At 44.8% G+C, this 22641-nt stretch overlaps 1 protein-coding gene across 15 annotated transcripts in view; it reads right to left on the minus strand.

The window, feature by feature from the left end:
- Positions 1–5782: 5782 nt before the first annotated feature.
- Positions 5783–22641, minus strand: part of LOC144936514 (alpha-1,3-mannosyl-glycoprotein 4-beta-N-acetylglucosaminyltransferase C-like) — a 191260-nt gene continuing 174401 nt past the window's right edge. For 7 of the 15 annotated variants that reach the window (XM_078863666.1, XM_078863654.1, XM_078863656.1 and 4 more), the window contains 4 exons: positions 20269–20331; positions 15048–15258; positions 8006–8153; positions 5783–7408 (listed from right to left, as the gene is read on the minus strand). In XM_078863666.1, the coding sequence (XP_078719792.1) occupies positions 6258–7408; positions 8006–8153; positions 15048–15173 (1425 nt within the window). In that variant the 5' untranslated portion in view covers positions 15174–15258; positions 20269–20331 and the 3' untranslated portion in view covers positions 5783–6257. Of the gene's footprint in view, positions 7409–8005; positions 8154–15047; positions 15259–15928; positions 15981–20268; positions 20332–22641 lie in introns of all 15 variants that reach the window. The other 8 variants (XM_078863660.1, XM_078863663.1, XM_078863662.1 and 5 more) reach the window with 3 other exon arrangements.

The following is a 22641-nucleotide window of genomic DNA, read 5'->3' on the forward strand; positions in this document are numbered from 1 at the left end:
TTACATGCTACGTGTCTTGCGAGGGGCAGTGTTTTTTCCTTCTTATTTTGTGTTATCGATGTCGTCTTGTACAGCGTTGTGAGATAATAATTATCTCGTTTTAAGGGCCCCCAGGGTATATGGTGTGTTGGATAGACGTTGATGGGGTAACGGACGCTCCACACATTATTATTTGGTGATGCTGCTGCTGCGGTGGAAGTGGTGCACAAGCAATACACTCAAAACATTAGTCAACAACGCTGTGGCCTTAAAAATAAGAAAAAGTATAGCATTGGCTACGCTCAAGGAAAGTGGCCCTTATTCAAAGCCCGGAGCGAGGCCAGAGAGGTTTGTGCATTGCAATGGCAGCTCACAAACCAACTGATCTGCTGCGTTACATTCTTCAATTCATCTGCAAGGTTATTTGAATTTAATTTCTAAAACGTAAGCGTTGGTTGTCGCTCGTCTTTTGCTCATGCACACGGGGTGTGAGAGCTCGCGCAGAATACGCGATAGACACCATGACTTATGGTACGATCGGCTTGAAGGTTGCTTTATGCTACGTCGTCCCACAGTAAACAAGGTCACGTCACACATTGGTTGGAGATTGAGAGAGCATTGTCAGGAAGGTGGTTCACAGACAGGGGAAGTGTGCACTCTTTCCGTTGCGGTGTGCACGTGTGTTATATGTCCCTTCGTGTGATTCAACCTTTTAATCAACACAATCCTGCGGAGGGAGCTGGTAGGAACGTTGGGTTGCTCGGTCAATGGCCAGGGTCAACGGCGGCGTGGTGTATTCCGCAAATATGCCCGACTGTGAGGGCGGGGCACAAGCCTGCGTGAGTAGGTTTAACGTTGAGTTTTATAAGGGCACCACGGGGTGACCAGCCCCTCCCCACCCAGCCCCACCCTCCCACCCCCCACCTAGCCCCACCCTCCCTACCCAGCCCCTCTCCACCCTCCCCTCCACACCCAGCCCCTCCCCACCCAGCCCCACCCCTCCCATTTTTGGATGCACGACGGACGGACGGACACAATAATCCTCTGTGGGCTGGTGGAACCAGGTTGTTTCTACCAGAATTAAGTGTTCCAAACCCCTGTCAAAGAAAGTAGCAGACCAAAGCAACTTTGTAGCAGGACACTTTGTTGCTTGCCTGGCCCTTGAAACTGGTGCAGCTCATGACACATTCCGATGGGTGCTTGAGCTAGTTCAATGGATTACACTGTTCAGAACTCAGATCAGCCAGCAGTGACCCGACAACTTGCCACTGGGCCTCAACTAAGGCTGAGATAATGGCACGGAGCTCACGGTGGTGACGGAAATTGCGAATTTAGTCCGCTAAATCTTGACAATGGCTAAAACAAAAACACATTCCATTCAAGGCACTTGCTTTTATTTCCTTAAAAGACTCCATGCTGGCACTATAACACATTACCACAACTTATTCCGTGACTTTCCTAATATTTTTTTGCGGGGTGAGCAGGAGGAGGTTCCCTCACCTCAGCCATGTATTTTATTAAACATTAACGTGCTCAAAGCACAAGCTTAGCCATGAGTAGTGATTCAGGTTTTGTTTGCGATTAACCTATGTAGCATAAAATTTTGGTTTAAAGCTTTCGTGACTGCAGGGATTCATATTCTTGGTTCTTTCGGTAAAGTCAATTAGAAGGGAAATAATAAAATAATATAAATATAAAACAATAAAAATTCTCACGATGTTTCGACTGCAACACAAGCAATCATCAGGTGTGAAATCCACAGCTAGAAAATTTGAAAAAATAACTATGTAGCATAACTTATATTATTATCATTATTCTTGTTTAAACGGGAAAGCCTCAGCGAAGTCTCACGATTATTTTCAGAAGGGCCCTGCCAAGTTTTCTGAGTATGGGGGCGATTTTACTGCTGTGTAACTCCAAACGAGCAATTTGGAGGTCAAATATTCAGCATTGGGATATGTGGCCCATGCCAGTTGCGGCGTGTGTTTGGTTCATTTAGCTCTGGGGGGAAACGAGATAACCCGAAGTAAACTCATGCAGAACATTTTGAATTAAAACTTTCGTGACTGCAGGGATTCATATTCTTGGTTCTTTCGGTAAAGTCACGTAGAAGGGAAATAATATAATAATAAAAATATAAAACAATACAAATTCTCACGTTTCGTGAAATCCACACCTGATGATGATTGCTTGTGTTGCAGTCGAAACGTGGTGAAAATTTGTATTGTTTTATATTTTTATGATTTTATTATTTCCCTTCTACGTGACTTTACCGAAAGAACCAAGAATATCATGCAGAACAGCGGGAGAACATTGAAACTCCACGCATAAAGGCGCCCGAGTCTGGAATCCAACCCAGGAAACTTATTTCTGAGGCACACGTGTTATCACTTCGCCAATCTTCCACACTTATCATGACACTTGCGATCTTATTGAAGTTGTGACGTGCAAAGACACATTATTTTGCCAAAATACGTGACTATCTGTTCCTAAAGGTAGCTTAAGTGCACACAAGGTTATGGAGACTAGTTTGTGGAACTCAATTTATATTGCCAATATTTTGCACATTTCATTTAATCTGTCACCAATAACCAATACTTTTGAATCAATTATTGCACCCTCTGTTAGTTAAGCGCATTTTGCATGAGCAGCATAATTTGCACAAAATGGCAATTGGTTTATTGCCACTGTCCTGCAAATATTTATTGATATTTGAACGATGCACATACACATTCAACTACATCAAATTGTTCACGAATGCCTCGTCATCTCTTCAGAGTTGCTTTTAAAATATAAGCAGAACTTGTTGATGCATAAGATTTACTGAGACACGAAAATAAATTATTCCCGTTAACAAACGTACAGTTCTGAGATATTGAGAGCAATAGTAATGATAATAAGCACAAATAAAAATAAAATGAAAAACCTATTTCGCCAGCTGTTTTGCTATAAAACATACAAAAAAAAAACAAGGTTAGTTACTTAATTCTCATATTATCTCACTGTTCCAATGCCAAATCAAAGACATTACAATATTTACTCCTTTTTAATGACGGAACGAGATTATAATTTTAAAGAAAGTAATAAAGTCATTACAATTATTCCATAATGCCCAAGGCTACTTATAGGCGTACTTACACACTCACCACATGCTCAGCTTCATATATATATTTTGGAGTTGTAAATGTCTGTGGATTTAAATTAACTCATGTTGACGCATTTTCCTTTGTTAAACTCCGTTTTTTTTCAACCAACATTTACAGAAATAAATATTGTAAGCGAGCAACTTCCATGACCATTTTAATTACATCTCAGAAGTCCTCTGTCAGTGAAATTACTAAAACTGTCACCATCATCGCCAGCCAGCAGAACATTCTACAAAGTGTATTTTTTAATGTAAAATGTGATTAAATGTCATTGAAAATACTTAAACGATTTTCCTTCTCTCGGTCCCAGTTGCGATGGGATGCTGCCATGATGTAATGGCTAGCACACCGTACTTGCAAGACAAAGGTCGCTGGTTCGATTCCATTTCCCTGAGTGGCAGTTTAAATAAAGGGCAACATATTAAACCCCCACCTCCCCCACCACCTCTGTCCACCCAGCAATATAAACGGGCACACCACAGTCAATCAGCATGTCGGATGTGGTGGGGTAAAGTGTGGGTAATCACAACTTTTCAAAAACGTCTATGTGTCACTTGACAACCTCGAAAACAGTGGTTCTCTATCTTAAAACACGTGACATTAAATCCACATGTATAATGTTAATAAACTACATAGGTTTGATGAAACAAAGTATTCGTACTTAGGTGCCCATGCTTAATTTGTGTTTTCAATTAGTGACCTTCTAAAAAAAATCTGGCACCCCCAGAAAGGGCATCTCGCACTCCCAGGAGGTGCGTGTACCCCAGGTTAAGAGCCACTGCTCTCAATATTTTAAATGAGGTGTTCCATCTCAAGGGATTATCCTGGAAAAATCTTGACTTGAAGCTTTCGTGACTGCAGGAATACATATTCTATGGGTCTTTGGGTAAAGCCAAAATAATAATAAAAATATCACGACGTTTCGATCGCAACACAAGCAATCGTCCTGGAAAATTATTTATAATAAACAATAAAAAAAGATACTGTCCAACGTGGAAGAGGAGGCATAATACCCTTTCCCAGCAGTCGCATGATAGTGCAGGGCTGCACCCATATCCAAATTGATAGAAATTAGTCTTTTACTAAGGTGCGATGAGAGTTTGTAGCTAAATGAGTACAGTAAGCTGCACACACACGAATGCTGCTGCATGTTTGAAGCCAATTGTAATAGGGTACGTCTCCTTTTAGATAACAGCCATGAAGCTAGGATTTAGCGTAATCAGATTTAAACGGAATGACATGCGTTTGGCAACTCAATGGCTCACATGCATATGGGCGAGCTGCCAAAAGGCCCCCGTGTTTCTTTATATAGTAACGTGTGGCATCTTTCATCTTTTTTTCAAATCCCCAAATCTACCGCACACACAGCCCTGCTTATCATTTACATTATGTGTATTCAAATTAAGCCTCATGGTGGCCAGGGCGACAACGGCCGTGCATTGTCTGTGCAGATAACTGCTGCCTCAAAAAATATGAACAAAATTAAAAGCCCCCTTTTTTTCTAATCGGACGTCACGGTCCGCCGTGGGGGAATCAACAAGCAGTTAAACAATTAAACGTTTGCAATTTTCATGGGATGGGTCAAGGGCTTAGTTTGGATAGATAAACCTTTGTAACGGCGGCAATATAAATTTAAGCACACTCCTTCATTCACATTCACTCTGGCCAGTGCGATTGGTTGCACCACTCCACAGCAGATGTTACAAATCCACACACCTTGAAGGCTGATCAATACGCGATATCTGAAAATTCAGTGTGTTTGGGATGCCAGCAAACGGGGGGAGGGGGGGCGGGAGAAAACGCTTCCATTGAGACAGGCAAATCAGTGTTTCCTATTCTCTTTATTAAAGCAGCGTTATCCACGTGTCAATGAAGAGGGATAGAAGTGTGAATATTTCCGCAGCAGTGAAAGTCACTCCGCGGTACACAGGGGGTCCACGGAGGCAATTTCGTTTGCAAAAATAACGATGCAAGGATGTTCCCGCATCGACGTTATCTGGAAAATGATACCGAGAAGGGAATAAAACATGCGTCGAGAGTGAGTTTACGCAGGTCTAACCACAATGTTCTCATTAGTCACATCACTTTAGTCACAGCACAATAATAAATAATTGCAATCAATTAAGAAAGAAACCTGTATCTTCAAGTTGCAAATTAAAAACTAGCTCGTGCACTTCTGCAAATATTATGGGTTGGAGTTTCTGCTTCAGAACAAATGCAGGCTAAGGGAAACCAGGTCTAAGATTCAATTAAAACCCACAATGTTTGCCCGCATGAACAGGACAAAAAAATGAGTCAGTCTGGATTTTTCCACTGAGATTATGTCAACTGTTTTGTACACTGGGGATTAAGTTTCTAGCGAGAGTTTTCTAGACAATACGTGTACACTTTGCTGGACAAACACAACATTGGCCCGTTGGAAAATCCAGCCCGATTAATTTTCCCATCACAACTGTGTGCTGCAGAGAGTGGGCATCGTTTCAACAACAAAAAATGTGCTTGTTATTTATAAATCTTTCACTCGGAGTGAGTCACAACTCCGCAGGGACACCGAGAGGAAACATGGCCCCACCTCAAGTAACGTAACAGTTCTCCGTGAAACACAGTATACAAGCTCATTATTCATCAAATAATTAACATCGGCAAACACAAGCATCTATACACGGTGATTTGTATTTATTTAGTGAAAACGTCACGCGGCTGGTAGCGTATAAAGACTAGTACCAATGCACGTATAAAAGGTAAAAAGTGATTTTTACGAGGGAGGCAAATCGACTGCAGTCATTTCACGTCGATGGAGAGCTTACGTCTCCCTGCGAGCCAAAACAGCTAAACGGCTAACGGCTTCAAGGCGTAACATCCTCCCTAAATTTCCATTCCACAGCAAAAGTGGTGTGTACATCCAGAAGCACAACAGATAACAAATACAAAGGGCAGGCTTCCTGCTGCAGAAAAATAGTTGGACGAAAGCTGGCATTGAAGGAAGCGGCTGCCGGTAAGCCCGCAGACGCTGCCTGCTGACAGTTTATTCCATGCTTCTGAACCCGAGTAAAATTTTCACTTTTTACAAATTTGGCTTGAGAGGAGAACATCTTTGCAAGTTGTGCTTTGCATTTGGTTGCTTCGGGGCGCCTACGGAGTCTGCGCTGTCCACACGCCTATGTTTCTTATGATGACCCAATCCGACTGCTCGCTAAGCACATTGATGCGCAGGCATGTGATTTCGAAAGGGGCCATTTTCAACACGTCTATGGAGTCGAACTGCCCGTCGGCGAACTCCCCGAGTGGCACGTAGTTGCTGCAGTCTCTCCCCGTGGACGTGGGCTTCAGGCCGTCCCCAACGGCCAGCACGGCGTGACGCAGCACGTCCCCTTTCCTGTCCTCCGTTCCCGTGCGCACCTTGATCCTCTCGATCTTCGCCGCCTTCTTGAAGACGAGCAGGAAGAACTTGCCGGCGCTCGGCGCCTTCCCCCAGAAGTACTCGCCGCCCAGGCCGTAGGCCTTGTACGGGTGGTAGGCCTCGAACACCTCGATGTTGGTCCTGAGGAGGGCGGGCGGGTTGTCGGGCACGTCGGACGGCTCGTCCTCGAAGTCGTCGTCCTTGAGCTTGTTGGCCGTGCCCCGGAAGGACGAGTAGTACCCCATGTGCTGGAACAGCGACGGCTTGAAGCGGATGGCGTCGCCCTGCGCCAGCAGCGTGCGGAAGTGGTTGAGGAGCCAGTCGCACGGCATCTCCTGGTAGAACATGAGCAGGAAGCGGGCGAGGCGGGGCAGGTCGCACGAGCGGTACAGCTTGCCGATGTAGCCCAGCTTGGAGAACTCGAGCGTGGCCCAGGGCTGGCCCTCGAGCGAGGACACGAACTTGCGCACGTAGGTGAGGAAGTTGCGCGAGCACGCCACGTCGTCCTCCAGCATCAGGTAGTTCTCCGACAGGTTGGCGCAGAAGTTGGTGAGGAAGGCGTAGTCGACGTTCTGCTTGGAGCGGAAGGTCACCCTGTCGTCGGGGTCGTCGAAGTTCCTCTTGAGGCCCTGCAGCGGCGGGTAGGTGTGCCGCGGGGCGTGGATGACCACCAGGCGGCCGCGCATGACGTGCTGCGAGAACTTGCGGGCGACGGCGCGCGCCGTGCCCTCGCACCACTCCGCGTCGAAGTCGGCGAGGTGCACGACGATCACCATGTCCGCGAGCTCGTCGTCGCTCGACTGCTCGAAGATCGACTTGAGCGTCTGCAGCAGGTAGTTGCCCCTCGCCCTCTTCACCGACGAGATGCCGATCGTCAGGTACTCTGCGACATCGAATCGAACGAAAAAAGAATTGTCATACTTCCTCGGCAGTGGCACAAAAGCGTAAATAAATCTCGACATATTCGTCAATGACACTGCTCGAGAGAGGAACATTTATATCAATATATGACTTTGCGGGGCATTGGTCTTTCTTCAGGCAATGGCCTTCTTCACTGCAATGAAAAACGGCCATCGCGCAAAAAAGTCACACATATATTTTGAGAATCAATCAATGATTGTTCGCATCGTTTGAGCTGAGTAATACATTGAGGTGCCTTGGTGCAGGAGAATTTACCACCGGCCCGCTCGCAAAGTCCAGCACGAGGACAAAATCAAACGTGAGGAGCAAAGTAGACATTCGACGCATGGTAATTCATATTACCACACTCGGGTTTTAAACTGTCAAACTGCCTCATTCATTTCTTAGTGTGCGGTGATCGTAAAATTCACTCAAGGTAAACAAATACAACATGTTTATATACAATATAAAAAATACATACGGTGTGTTTACGTGGGCCCAGTAAGAACCGCTGACATTGTTTTTAAACTCAGATAAATCTCAAGCGGCGTCAACCACGCTGTAACATTAACCGTCTTACTTTTCTTATTTGAAGGATAACCAGCGAGGTGGTAGTACGTTATGTTCAGAAGGGAGCCGATGTCTGAAAGATTTCTGAAGGACAGTTCATTCTTCTCGGAGTAGAGCTGTTTCAGGAGAACCTCTTTTGCGATTCTTTGCTCTTCATTCTAGAGGGACATGAATAAAAATACACACATTTGTCACCATCATCATTTTATTCTTAAAACTATGAAACTAAACAATTTTCTAAACTATGTTTATGTTTCACCAGGTAAGGGCCACTGAGTTGTATAGCTCTTTTTTTTAAAAGCGACCTGGCCACAAATGATAGCTCAATGAAGTGGCTTATCACGTGGGAATTTAAAGCATCCAAATACTCTAAACGCGTGAAGTTGTTTTTAAATGTGGAGGGGAGAAACCGGAGGACCTGGAGAAAAATCCACGCAGCCACGATATAATATATATTTATATACATAAAATGTCAGTGTTATATGATTGGGGTGAAAAGCAGCAGGGAGCAAAGAATGGTCAATTGACTTTGCAACAACCCCAATATCTTAAGGTCTAAACTCGGGTCAGGACGAGTCTGAGGGCTATTCTTAAGGTTAATGAAAGAGAAGCCCGGGTTATCGCTGTAATCGGAAGTTTATTTCCTGCTTGAAGGATAGAAGAAAAATCTCATAGCTTTTAAAGCCATTCATGTTGGTTTCACCCAAATCAACAAACCATTGCACGGCACAGTTAGAGGGAATTTAAGGCAGTTAATGGTGTTATTGTTTGGCATGGGCAATCTTTTTATAAAACAATTACATATACTGTATACCCTCTAGTACAAATCATGTGCTATTCATTTGGGCATTCATCATCATCATCAGCTATGATCAATCCACTGCTGGATGAAGAACCCCCGAGTTGATGCTATTTCTTATGATCCTGCAATGTAATAACCCACGTAAAATGACTACTACTACTAATAAAGTAATTTACAGCTCATTGTTAATCCCCAACTAGATGAAGGCCTCGCCATGCTGCGTCAGTAATATAGGGTTGTGAGACCATACTTCACCATGCTGGTCTGTGTGGGTTTAAGGGGGAGTGGCCCACCACTGGTTTGCCGCTGGTGTCAGCTGGGGCTAGGAATCAAACTCAGGTAGAGCCGGTTCGTGGTAAAGTTGCACTAACGACTCTGCTGCCACATTGGCAAGTTAACCTAAGTGCATGACTTCAACAGCCCAGACAGAAGATATTGTTGTGGACAGAGAGTTTTTGAAATTGAGATCCTTAAATAAAAACGAGATATCAGCAACACAAGTTCAAGTTATTTCAAAGGCCAGCATTGTATTGTGAATCAATACATGCAGTCCCTGGGTTACGGAAGGGTTAGGTTCCCCAGAACGATCTGTAACCCGAATTTTCCGTATGTCAGAAAATTGAGATCAAATCCCATAGCCAGATAGAGTTGTGCCTCCCCTACCCGATTACGAGTTCGTTTTCTCTCAGTACTGTATCATGCAAAAGGAAAAGAATTACGTAACGCTACAACAAAACCCCATTTACCTTAATCCTGGTGAAGCGCGGGCTCGGTGAAGGCGGCGTTTTGGTGGAGCGAGGCGTAGGGCTCTGGGTGGTATTCGCCCACAACCTCAGCGCGTTGCACCATTTGATCTTACGTCGATTAACGCAAACAATTTCCGCATATCGAATTTTTTTACATGCTTTATGGGAGAATTTCCGTTAAGTTGGATTTCCCTAAGCACTTTCGCTGTATAATAATAATTAAGGATTCCTATAAAGAATTGAGGATTGCAGTATTTGGCGTGTAGAATGTTGAACACTGAGTTCAGAGTAAACAGTTAATTTATCGTCTGCAATATCCAGTCACGGGGTGGAGCAGTGGCACATTAGTTAGCACCAGAGGTGTGGACTCGAGTCATGTGACTTGGACTCGAGTCAGACTCGAGTCATGAATTTGATGACTTGCGACTCGACTTGGACTTGCATAACAATGACTTTGTCCCACCTATGAGATGTGGACTCGAGTCATGTGACTTGGACTCGAGTCAGACTCGAGTCATGAATTTGATGACTTGCGACTCGACTTGGACTTGCATAACAATGACTTTGTCCCACCTCTGGTTAGCACACTGTACTATGAACCTGACCACCTGAGTTTGATTCCTGGCCCCGGCTAACATCAATGGCGAGTGATACCTGAACCAGTCCTGCGATCACTTGCTGTCATGTGCAAACATCAGCACTAGGAAGACAAAGGTGGCTAGGCATTGTTTCTGGGCACACCGCCGTCTCGTTCGGAGAGCCGACCTTAATAGGTGCTCGCGAACAGCACTTGCCTAGAACAGTCTGGTAAGGCTATATGGGCATCTTTGTCTTTGTGGGGGTAGCGTGCTACATTGTATTTGACTATAAATACACGCTGACTATCTATTGCTCAAAGGCTCAAAGCACATGTTAACACACCCGTGGCATGTGCCTTAATATATTTCATTATATAATTAGTTTTTACAATCCCGTAAATCATAATCGGGTTACAATGACCTTGCACGATATTCATTACAAACAATTTCTATTCCATTTCAATGAAGCCAATCATGCAAATTAAATATCTTTTTTTTTCTTTTGAATTCCAAATAGGTCATGAAAACTGTCAAAGTCTTCCTGATGACATGTTCATTAGGGTTTAAGACACATTAAACGGATTACTTTGCCCGCCTTTATCAGCCACCGGTTTTCTTGAATGATTTTACAAAATCCCATTATACCCATGCTGCCGTGGTGTGCAACGGATCACATGCTGGACTTGCCAGCCCAGCGGTCGCCTGTCCACCGAGGGCTACTAAAAGTGGCTTCCACCACAGCAAAGTCGATTAGCAGCAAGTTGTTTGGTGGTGGGGTAAAGTGTGGGTACTCCTACCTCTTCGAAGATGTCTGACCAGTGTGAAAAAGTAGGCCAAATGCTCTCCAGTGGAGGGTGGGGTTGTGGTGGTGCCCTTCGGCCAGCAGTGGCATGACCAAGCAATTGCAGGGGCTGTACCTTTACCTCGTAACATGATGGTATTACAGTGTCTAGAGCAGGCGACTTGCAATTGGTCAGTAACTCAGCCCTTCAGGGTCAATAAAATGAGTACCTACTTTGTGGAAAGTCTGCAGTGATTGTCCTGTGGATTTATTCATTCTCACAAAAGAAATTTGGATTCTTTTTTTTATCACTCGCTCAGGGCTGTAAACTGTAGATGACTTTCTACCTATTTGACATTAAACTTTGAACAGAAACTACTTTGATTTTTTTACTTGACACGGCCTGAGGTAGGTGGTCACATAAATTGTCCACCGATGGGATAGACTGACAAGCCGTAATGAGTCATACTTATAATCGCTACAGTAAGTCACCGACAATTCGTTCCAAATGGGAGTTTCACATAGCCAATAATCAGCCCAGATGCCACCGTGGTGTAACGGTTAGCACAATGGACAAACCACAGGTCTCCGGTTCAATCGCCCAGTGTGGCAGTTCAAAAATGATGGGCTCTGATTCTTAAATCTCCCTGGTCTCTGTTTACCCGGCAGTATAAATCTGTACACCAGCAGTTAGTTGACCGGCAGGTCGCGTGCAGTGGGGTAGAGTGTGGGTATTTCAACCTCGACCAAAATGTCTGGCCAATTTTCTATTTAAAGCTTTCGTGACTGCAGGGATTCATCTTCTTGGTTCTTTCGGTAAAGTCACGTAGAATGAAAATAATAAAATAATAAAAATAAAACATAATAAAATAATTCTCACGACGTTTCAGCCACAATGCAAGCAGCCATCCTCAGGTGAAGAACAGGTCTTATGGTCGCGGCATCTCTTCAGAAAGGTGAGAGACTCGATTAGCTGAGCCTTCTTATCCCGGAGTTTGTTGAAAGATCTTAAAGTTTTGTGGAATCCCACCCCGTAGTGGCGGTTAAATTTTGATTTAAAGCTTTCGTGACTGCAGGGATTCATCTTCTTGGTTCTTTCGGTGCCGCGACTCTAAGACATGTTCTTCACCTGAGGACGGCTGCTTGCATTGTGGCCGAAACGTCGTGAAAATTATTTTATTATGTTTTTTTTTATTATTGTATTATTTCCATTCTATGTGACTTTACCGAAAGAACCAAGAAGATGTCTGGCCAATGTTGACGAGTGGGCTAAATGTCCTCTACAAGGTGCCCTCCAGAGATATCCACGAGTGGAGGCCCTTCTTCAGCAGTGGCAGGAACAAACAATTGCAGGGTTGCACCTTTACAATCCTGCCCACAAGTTTAAACAGATCTCATACGTTCTAGATTTGAAGTTTTCGTGACTGCAATGATTCATACTCTTTGGTTCTTTCGGTAAAGTCACGTAGGTGAAAATAAAAATAAAATAAAATAAAAAAGATCTCATACGGTCATCACAGATTGAACCTATGTCCTTCCTGCGAGCGCGCCAGCGAATTGTCCTGACACTAGTTCTCGACAGCCGGTGTTTGAGTATTATTATCATGATCATTAATAGAAATATAATAGCTTTTATTATTTCTTGGTGGCAGTGGCAGCGTACGTGCCGCTCGTTTACAATGAGGCTTCTCATTGCGCCAGTGATGTCGCCTAGTTATTGACGGCGGTTAATTTTGGCCGTGACACCGGGCGCAAGAAGGCTGCTCTCGCGCGGAGAGTTGTGGGAGCTTCAATGTCCACAAGTAATTATGGTGCCGCACAGTTTGATCTCGCGCTCGTAATGCAACATCGGGGGAGCGTCCGTTAGGAGCTTGTGCCTCTGAACTTCGTCTGTGGAGGTGAAACACACAAGTGCTTCCAGATCAGAGCAGGGCCATTAACTGCAAATTATACGTTGATGAAGCCACCGGTGCTCTGTTGCCACCTCGACTCACTTTGTTAAACAATTTGGGAGCATCAGAACGTGCGGCGTTGCCCCGTTAATAAACGCGACTGCAATGAACTTTGACTTGAAGCTTTCGTGACTGCAGGAATTCATGCTCTTTGGGTCTTTCGGTAAAGTCACGTAGATGGAAAAAAAATACAAAAAATCACGACGTTTCGATCGCAACGCGAGCAATCGTCCTCAGGTGAAAAAAGACAGCTGGCGAACTGCTGAGGCAGGATAATTTTTTCCAGCTGAAGACGATTGCTTGTGTCGCGATCTAAACGTCGTGATTTTTATACTCTTTGGTTTTGTCGGTAAAGTCACGTAAGTAAAAAATTAAATAAGTTAAATGAAAACAACTAAATAAAATCACGACGTTTCGGGCGCAACACAAGCGTCCGTCATCAGGTGGGAAAGCGTGGCATGCTGCTGATCTACGCGACTTTACCGAGCGACCCAAAGAGTATGTAATGAACTTTTTTTGCGATATCGCAATTCATCCTTACACGTGTTTTTCTGCGTCGAGCCACTCGCACGTAATTCATGGCGAGCAGACCGCATCCGAAATGTCTGCCGCTTTATCACAGGCGTGCACAGCACCAGCAGCTGCTGGCCTGAGTGACGCTTACATGTTACGATAGGTGAGCACGACATGCGTTCGCGGGATGGTGAACAGACTGATTACGTGACAGTGGCGGGGGGGCTGGAGTCATTCCAAATCAATCGCAATGTGAGAAATGCACTACTTACTCACCTATTGCCTCAATTAAGTGTCAATCAGGGTGGCCGGGCTGTTGTTTTATTCCCCAGCACTACCCTATCAGCGTTGGCAAGTGATCTTCTTTTAAAAGTGGGCACTTATAAATGGGAAGCTGCCGTGGTGTAATGGTTAGCGCACTTGGGCTTGCAATCCAGAGGTCGCCGGCTCGATTTTCCGCCGTGGTTAGTTTAAAGTAATGTGCAAGTTTCTTGAATTTCTGTACACCCGATGCATACACAGCAGTTCGTCGAATTGGTGGGGTAAAGTGTGGGTACTCGCATTTCTTCTAAGACGGTTTGCCCAGAGTGGAAGAGTAAGGCCAATTACACTCTCGGGGGATCTATAGAGGAGGCCCTTCCACCAGCAGTGGCATGATCACGACATTTCAGGGCTGCACCTTTAACTAAAAAAAAGTATATATACATGTCAAGACATAGATTAGTGATATAGAAAAAGTTAAATAAAATGAGCTTTTGTGACTGCAGGAATTCATCTTCTTGGTTCTTTCGGTAAAGTCACGTAGAAGGGAAGTAATAAAATAATAAAAATAAAACATAATAAAATACAATTCTCACGACGTTTTGGCCACAACGCAAGCAGCCGTCCTCAGGTGAAGAACAGGTCTGTCGGAAAGACAGCGTCTGAAGCTTGGTGGTGTTCATTCAGACGCTGTCTTTCCGACAGACCTGTTCTTCACCTGATGACGGCTGCTTGCGTTGTGGCCGAAACGTCATGAGAATTGTATTTTATTATGTTTTATTATTATTGTATTATTTCCCTTCTACGTGACTTTACCGAAAGAACCAAGAAGATATTTGTATTGCTGAATGCAATTCAGATGACTACGCCAATTACTGATAACGCTTATAAATAATAAACCGGTGACATTGATGTGTTTTTAATCAGTTGGTACTTAACCGCAATAACATGGTTTAAAGGCACGGTCAGTAGCGAACAATTTGGATAATTTTTTTAATAGTGCAAAGAAGCGTGGAAATAAAAATTCTTGGAATTGCATTGAGAGAGAAAAAGTAGGCACACATGGATCAAGGAACAAATACAAACCAGAAACATACCATTGACGGTTAAAATAAAAACTAAGCAGGCTTGGGGCAGACTACTGCCGATGGTAAAGAGCAGTGACAGAATGACAGCGAAGGAATGAAATACTTCTGAGTGGACATCCACCAAAACATTACGTCGGCTCGCGTAACGGTGCTCGGCCGATTGATATACCGTAGAGCCGCAGAGAAGTGTCGACGGCTTGGGGAGGAGGCCTTAATCCAGCAGCGGACCGAGATCATGGCTGATGATGACAATGGGAACGATGACATTCAAACGGAAGAGAGAGAGAGAGAGCAAACCCCCCCCCCCACCCACCAGGAATGTCACACTCACCTCGCCAAACCCCGAGAGCTCCTCGTCGATCAGGAAGAGGAGCAGCAGCGTGGACAGCACACAGGTGACGAGGCCCACTCCGAACTGCGTGCGCACCCGCTTCCGCGAGCAGCGCATGGCCTCCATCTGTCGGGCGCGATCGCCTCCTCCCCGCTCTCCCAAGAGCGGCGCTCACCGCGGGGCGAGCCGTGCTGTCGCAGCGCCGCACATCCTGCCCAACGGAGGTGTCTATGAGCGAGCGGCCGTGTGGAGCGTGGGGTACGCGGAAGAAACATCGGCGCGGCGCGCAGAAAAACAAACCGCCGCCAACAATCGACTGGCTCCGTATTCCTGCCAATGTGGATGGGGAGGCCAAGTGGGTGGTGCAGAAAGAGGAACGTTGTTTTTTTTCAAATGCCAAAAAGCAATGGGGAGGTGCGTAATGTGGTCATTCATCACCAGCTGTTACTCCACCTGTCTGTCAAATGAGCTCTTTTGAGCATAATATCAATTTCGGGGTGAATTACTGGCATTGGTTCGTATATAAAAAAATATATATATGTGGGGCTGCAAAAACCTCACGGTGAAACTGGTATTGATTGATTTACGTAACAATGATAATTATGATAATAGCGCCAAACCTATGAAGTCATTATGTCGAATGAGATTATCGATTCTGCGTCCTATATTTAAACCGGGTATGAGACCATTTGAGGGTAATGCTCTCATTTGTTAAGAAATAACTTGGACTCAAATCAAGTCGGGAATCTTAACATTATTATTATAGTATTGTTTAAAAATGTTTAGGCTTTTAAACAAATCAATTTATTTCAATTTTGCCTAAAAACTAACCCGGTGCGGTACGTATGTGTGTATGTATGTATGTTGAACTTCTTTCGCACCGTACGTAGCCAACAGTGCTCATCGGAGGTGCGGAGTGTGTGAACATCAACACTGGGGAGACAAAGGCAGCCGGGAATGATCTCCACACCACTTCCTTGTGTACATTTCCGGCCTTTGTGAGTGGCTCACTATAACAGCACTTGCCCCAACAGCCTGTGTAAGCCACACGGGGGGGGGGGGGAATCTTTGTCTTTGTTTTTGGTAAAATGTAGTGCACGTTTGCACGTGTTACCGTTTGGCACTTGTTTCTTATGAATAAAGCACACTATTTACAATCGTTATTATTTGACAGGATTAAACTGTAATCTGTAATGGCACAAGCATGTTGGGGGCTAAAAAAGCATAAACCCTTGCTTGGTCCACATTTTATATTTACAATTTGTTAAGCCAATGCAGAGTCAACGGCCTATGATTTACTACTAACGAGTGGCCAAAATATTCCCATTTTTCGCATTAATTGGCTCTCTAGGGCCACCTGTGACAAGCCAGAATACCTGAAATCCATCTAATACAGGGAAATCACACTCTGGAGGCTTGCAGCTTACCAATAATAATGGCAGTTTGTCTTATGCCGTGGTGCACACCATACTTATGGGACAGAGTCTGTTATTTGTGAGGGCTATTAGACCAACACAGAAAATTCCTCCCAACGCTGGCAACCGTGTGTGTGCGCGCACGTACGTGCGTGCGTGCTCGCAATAACTATTTGGATTAATACTAAATGCACTTTTGAAATGGGAGGAATAATTCAGCCTCGGCCGTGATTGTTTTAAGAAATGACACCATTACTGTCTTCCGGCAAATTACTTGGGCAAAAAAAAATGTTAATTACATCGAGTGTTTCTGCGTTACAGGTGCGACTGAACGAAACGGCATAGATGCACGCAGGAACGGTTTACAGAGATTTGCTTACACGTACAGCGATTGCATCAACACACGCGTCATGCGTACACATGAAAACAATTTGAAATGCAACAATTTTAAATACTAAACACCCTTGAGAAGCCAAACATTTGTCAGTTTTCGAGGCCTACTATGCCTGCGTGTCCGAAACTAAATATTCTTGGCTGGAGTAAATTCTAAATGTCTTCTAAATTGCACAATTAAAGTGAAGTTTACTATTTGTGCCACAAATCTAGGTCCTCTTGTGCCGCCGGGCAAAACATTTCCCATTAATCGCCTCTCCCCCGAGCTTCTTCCTCTCACAGCTCATCGCAGCCAAAAATAAATCAAGCACGAGGCTCCGAAAGGCGTTGCGTCATAACCGCCACCCCCCCCCCCCCAGAACCAAATTCTTGCTTCTATTCACGGAGTCAAGATGTGCACACTAGGAGGCGGCTCCTCGGGAGCCAGAGCGTTGAGCCGGCAACTGCTGAGGTTCTTGGGTTTGAATCCGGCGTTCTGGATATGGACAAGGCACAAACGACCGTGCGGTCGGGATCGGGGAGGGCCAATTCCTGGGACAGGCATCGCCACGAGTACAGCGACCGAGCAAAAGACCAAAAGACCAGATGGTGGAATTACTGCAAGGGCATGTTTTGGATGTTGTGTTTGTATTGTGCAACAGATGCAGGATCTGGTGGAGCGTCGAGAGCACTGGCAAGGGATGGTTATATCAATGGCTTTCGTCATTGATGATATGTTCATCTTGATTTTGAATGTGGGCTTTGGCCACCTATGAATAAACCGGGTACTCAAGGGGTAGTTAGTCAATGGTCACCCGTGACTGGACAACAACAACCACATCTCATTTTTATATTTAACTTAATATGGTACATTTTCAGCTGTAAGAATAATAATATATACTTGACTTTCTTACGACGATTTTTGTCGCAGGACGTATGGGAAAGCGTGCCCTCTCGTGTATAAAAGGTCACTTGAAAAAGGATTTAGGAATTTTCTATTTGATCAAGTTTTCTCTAACCGCTCTGCAAGAGTTTGAAATGAATAATTATTTTGTATCATCAAGCCGACAGCATAATCGTCATAAAATTAGATTTTCTTTGACACACAGACACACACGATACACCCACACTACTGCGAACACTTCAAAAAAATATATAACCACACTTACATTTAAAAATAACACAACATCTGTTGTATGTGCATGTGCATTGGTTTGAACTCTTATTCGCGGCTAGCCTGCATATAAAGTGGATCTTTTTCCTTAAATGCTTGCCAGGCAAGGAAGTTCCATTGCAGTGCGGCGCCAATGAGGTTTGCCCCCCCCCCGCCCTTGAATGAAACTGCCGCAAGCCAATGTGTATGCACTGACATGTGTAACGTGCAGTGGGCGATGCAAGATTCTGTAACGAGACGTGGGCTGTGTGAGCACCCAGAGGCTGCTTTTGCACGCGCGATTCTCGCCAATTATTCCAGAGCCGCATCTATGCATGACGTCTCTCAGGGGTTTCAACATTGTCATGCAAAATAATTTTAGAGCCTCCAAGCCTGTCAAGTCGCATAAATTGCAAGCACAGTAAGCATACATCAGTCAGTGTTCATTTGTTTGAATAATACGATTCTCCCACCTGGCTGACACTCCTTCCCCATCAGAAAAGCGAGGACATAGCAAGAATTTTTTTCTCTCCCCCAGAACCCATTTTCACTTCTAGATTTGAAGCTTTCGTGACTGCAAGGATGCATACTCTTAGTTCTTTCGGTAAAGTCACGTAGGTAAAAAAATGAAATTAAAATTGATTAAAATAAAATAAAAAAATAAAATAAAAAATCACGACGTTTCGGAGGCAACACAAGTCTCCGTCATCAGGTGGGACCGTCACAGCCAGATTTGCTGCATCAAGTGAGGCAGGGATTCAAGATGCAGGCCCTTAAATACAAGTTAAGGGGGAGGAGAGGGGGGGGGCTTATCAGAATGTGGTAGCCAATGAATGGAACGTATCGGGAGCGGGGGGGGGCGGGGCTAAAAGAGGGCACGAGGTGCTCGTAGGCGTTGACGTGAGTGATTATGTAATTTTTACGACACCCATTTTTATTTGAAGTCGTGAGTTTTCAAAGTCGAAGCGCGTGCTTTATTAATTATAGTGCACATTTACAATCCGCTCGTTGGATTTGATTTAATTGCTTTCAGTTTGATAACGGCATCGAAAAGTCGTGACGCTGAAGAGTCACTTTATTTTTTTCTATTTACAATCCAATTTTTTCTCTGTAAGTTCTCGAAAAATCATTGTATTATCCGAGTTCTTTTTTTGAGTTCATCCGTTGCATAACATATATAAATGACGGCATAGGTAGAAAAAACAATGCATCACACACTCTTTGCTTCTTTCGGTAAAGTCACGTAGGTATAAAATAAAATAAATCGCGACGTTTCGGGCGCAACACAACCTACATGACTTTGATAATAGTTTTTTTACCCTTTTATCTGGCAACAAAACTGACACCTTTTTTTACAAGGAGTCATGTTTGCATTGACCACAATATCTGCGGTTGAAATTCAAATAAAAAACACAACTCTGATAATGTATGCACTGTCCTTGAAATTGATTGGTCCACACCCGAGCCTAGTCTCACATGGTGTTGGACCATATGACGCCAAAAGGCACACAACTCAACGTGCCTTTACCGGAAGAACCAAAGAGTATGGATTCCTGCAGTCACGAAAGCTTCAAATCAAGAATGCATCACATATTTGTATTGCTTGCATACGTAGCAACAGACTTTACATACGCATTATAACATAACGTCGGGTTATCGTATGGGATATACGATTTGATTTCCGAAAGCGAAATATTACAATGCCACAATCAGATTTTTTCTCATTCAACGTTACATTATTTAACACGTGTGCGCTTACCGCAGTCGTAAATGAAATCTCGAAGACATTATGCTTACCACGGTGAAAGTGGTAAATAACATACTCGTATGTACTTGAAATCACCGCAGACAAATGTCATGAAAACATTACATTTGGCTGGCGTGCACACCTTACTCTGCCGTGCATCTCAATTGTTCTGAAACTAGGCTCCAAAGAAAGCTGTCTCTGGTGTGGACCAATCAGTTTCAAAGACAATGCATATATTATCAGAGTACGTTTTTTGTTTGCATTCTGACCACAAGTATTGTGGTTAATGCAGTGACATGATTCCTTGTTAAAGGTTTCAGTTTGGTATCCAGTGAGGCCAGCGTACCATGGTTTTGTTCCAGCTCGGCATGGCCAATGGCCAGTGTAAATCCACTCGCTGGCTCGGCTCGGATGTGGCCAGTGGAAAAAGCGGCTATTAGTGTCACCTGGTGTAGTGGCCCCACACGAATTGATCCCTGGATTATTGGTGGCGTTTGCTGCACCGCGTTGAATGCACGAAGTTACAGTGGTTACCAGCATAAGGTGCGGGAAGCAGATGGCTCCTTGGAACGATTTTCTGTGGTGCCACCAGGGGATCTGCCAAGCAAAGAAACAGAGACAATGCAAGATAGCACTGCAAATGCAATGCAGAGAGAATGGTGTTCTTGCACGTAGCGGTCAGAGGTTGCCCTCAAATATAAAGACGCTACGGTGGTCTTTTGAAAACTCCCCTTTTAATCTGCGGCAATAGATCACATCCTTACAAAGCTCACAGTCATCCCTTTCTCCTTGTTTTTTTGCAGGGAGGGATAAAGGTGCTGCCCTCGAATTGCCAGCTCATACCACACTGCTACACTGCTAGAGGGGAATCCAGGGAACGCCTACTCGTCCATGCTGGCTCGACTATCATAGAAGATCTTTGGATGCCGTCGTAGGGTAATGGTTGACAGACTGGACGTGCAATCCAGAGGTCGCCGGCGCGATTCCATCTCCCGGCACGGCAGTTGAAACAATGGCGGGTGTTCGTGTAATCCCCTCCGCCTCTGTGCACCGAGCGGTATGAATGGGTTCACGACAGTTGTTAGATTGGCAGGTCACTTGCAGAGGGGTGAAAGTGTGGGTACTCCCATCTCTTCCTAAATGTCTGGCCAAAAATACGGCACTTAGAAGAACTTCCGAGGGGAGTGTTCCCCGTTGCAAGGCCCAGGGGCCAGAGGTCGCAATCGGGTACCCGATACCCGTACCCTACCCAATACCCGGCTACCTGTACCCGGCTGGGTACGGGTATCCGTTTGCGACCCTGGTGTGGCCGGGTACGGGTAGGCCGTGAGTCACTGCTGAGTAACCGTTTGTCACTCATTTCGGATAGGGTACGGGTACGGAATGGGTACCCGTACCCGGCCGGGTACGGGTACGGGTACCCATTTGCGACCCTGGTGCGGCCGGGTACGGGTACGGGTAAGGAAACAAAACCCGTTTGCGACCTCTGCCGCGGGCCACTGGAGGCCCCTGGTTGGTTTTTAGTGCGGCCCCCGGCAATCCACAAATGTGAAAACACCCCTTGCAGGCGGTGTGGCGGCTCTCGCACTGATGTTTTTTTTATCGGCGAAAGTGGCCGCCCTCGGAAAATGAGTGAAGAGCACCAGAGCTCTGTCTAGCGGAGGCCCTTTTGCTAGCAAAGTGGAGTTTGCAAGCGCTCGCTGCACCTTAACCATTTTACATTCGTAGGTTTCAGCTCTCGAGGCTGCCTCCCGCCCCCTTAGTGAACGCAGTTGCATTCCGGCTGCAGTGGACACACGTGCGGTGAGTTGCCAGTACGTTAAATCACTGTGCACACACAACGTGCACAGGGGACTCGAAAACACTGTGCCTTGAAGCGGAGAGAAAATTTAATGGGATAACGTGACACACATTGCTGGGGCAAACGGCCAGAGCGGTTGTTTAATTACCATCTTTGTAGGTCACCCAGAATCTGTGATCAGCAACTGTCTTGAGAGTGAAATGCATTGCAATCGGCTCATGATACTGCCGCGTAATTATACCGCGAATGGCGACGCAGTTCACGCCGTGGATAAATGGTGCGTGGGACTCATTAATTAAACCGGGGGCGAACGCAGTCGCAGTGAGTACCACATTTTTGTACTACATCAGATACTGACGGGTTGAATCATTCGGAGTTGATGTACAACTGCGCACTGGTGTTTCTACATGTGTGTGTTTGACAGCCCGACACAGAATCAGAATCTGTATTTATCCTCAAGAAATCCGATGAGCTATGAGGATCTTTTTCACAGATGCCCAGTAGCCCAGCACAACAACAACACACGATTGGAGTGCAAAGTATAGGAAAGGTAAGTGAATCGCTTAAAATAAATACGTAAATAGATCAAGTATACAGGCACTAAGTGTAACAGTATATCGTGCAATATTTGGGAGCAAAATTAACTGTGTAGCATTTTACCAAAAACAAAAATTACTCTGAATTTGTTCAAAGAGAGAGAGGATTCATTCAGAGGTACTAATCCAATGCATCAGATTATTGATGCCATTTTTAAAAATAGGTAAGAATTACCTTGCAAATGAGATGTTCCATCTCAAGGGATTATCCAGTTAAACATATGAATACAAAAAAACAGCTTATCACGTGTACATATTTCGTCAAAATTGGTCAAAACAAATTATTATTCCACTTCGGCAGGCATAATAAATGCAAATATTTGACGTGAAATTAAGGATGAATTGCATCTAACTCTACTTGACTGGCCAAACCACCTGCTAATTCAGAAAAAAAAACAGGTCTATCTGTAAGAACGTCACATTGATATTCATCTAGTGATCCCACCCAATAAAAAACAATCCACCTACCCTGGCTTCTGGCAACTGTATTGCGGGAGGCACGATGGCAAG

Source organism: Lampetra fluviatilis, chromosome 16, assembly GCF_964198595.1.
Source record: "Lampetra fluviatilis chromosome 16, kcLamFluv1.1, whole genome shotgun sequence".
NCBI classification, from domain to species: domain Eukaryota; kingdom Metazoa; phylum Chordata; class Hyperoartia; order Petromyzontiformes; family Petromyzontidae; genus Lampetra; species Lampetra fluviatilis.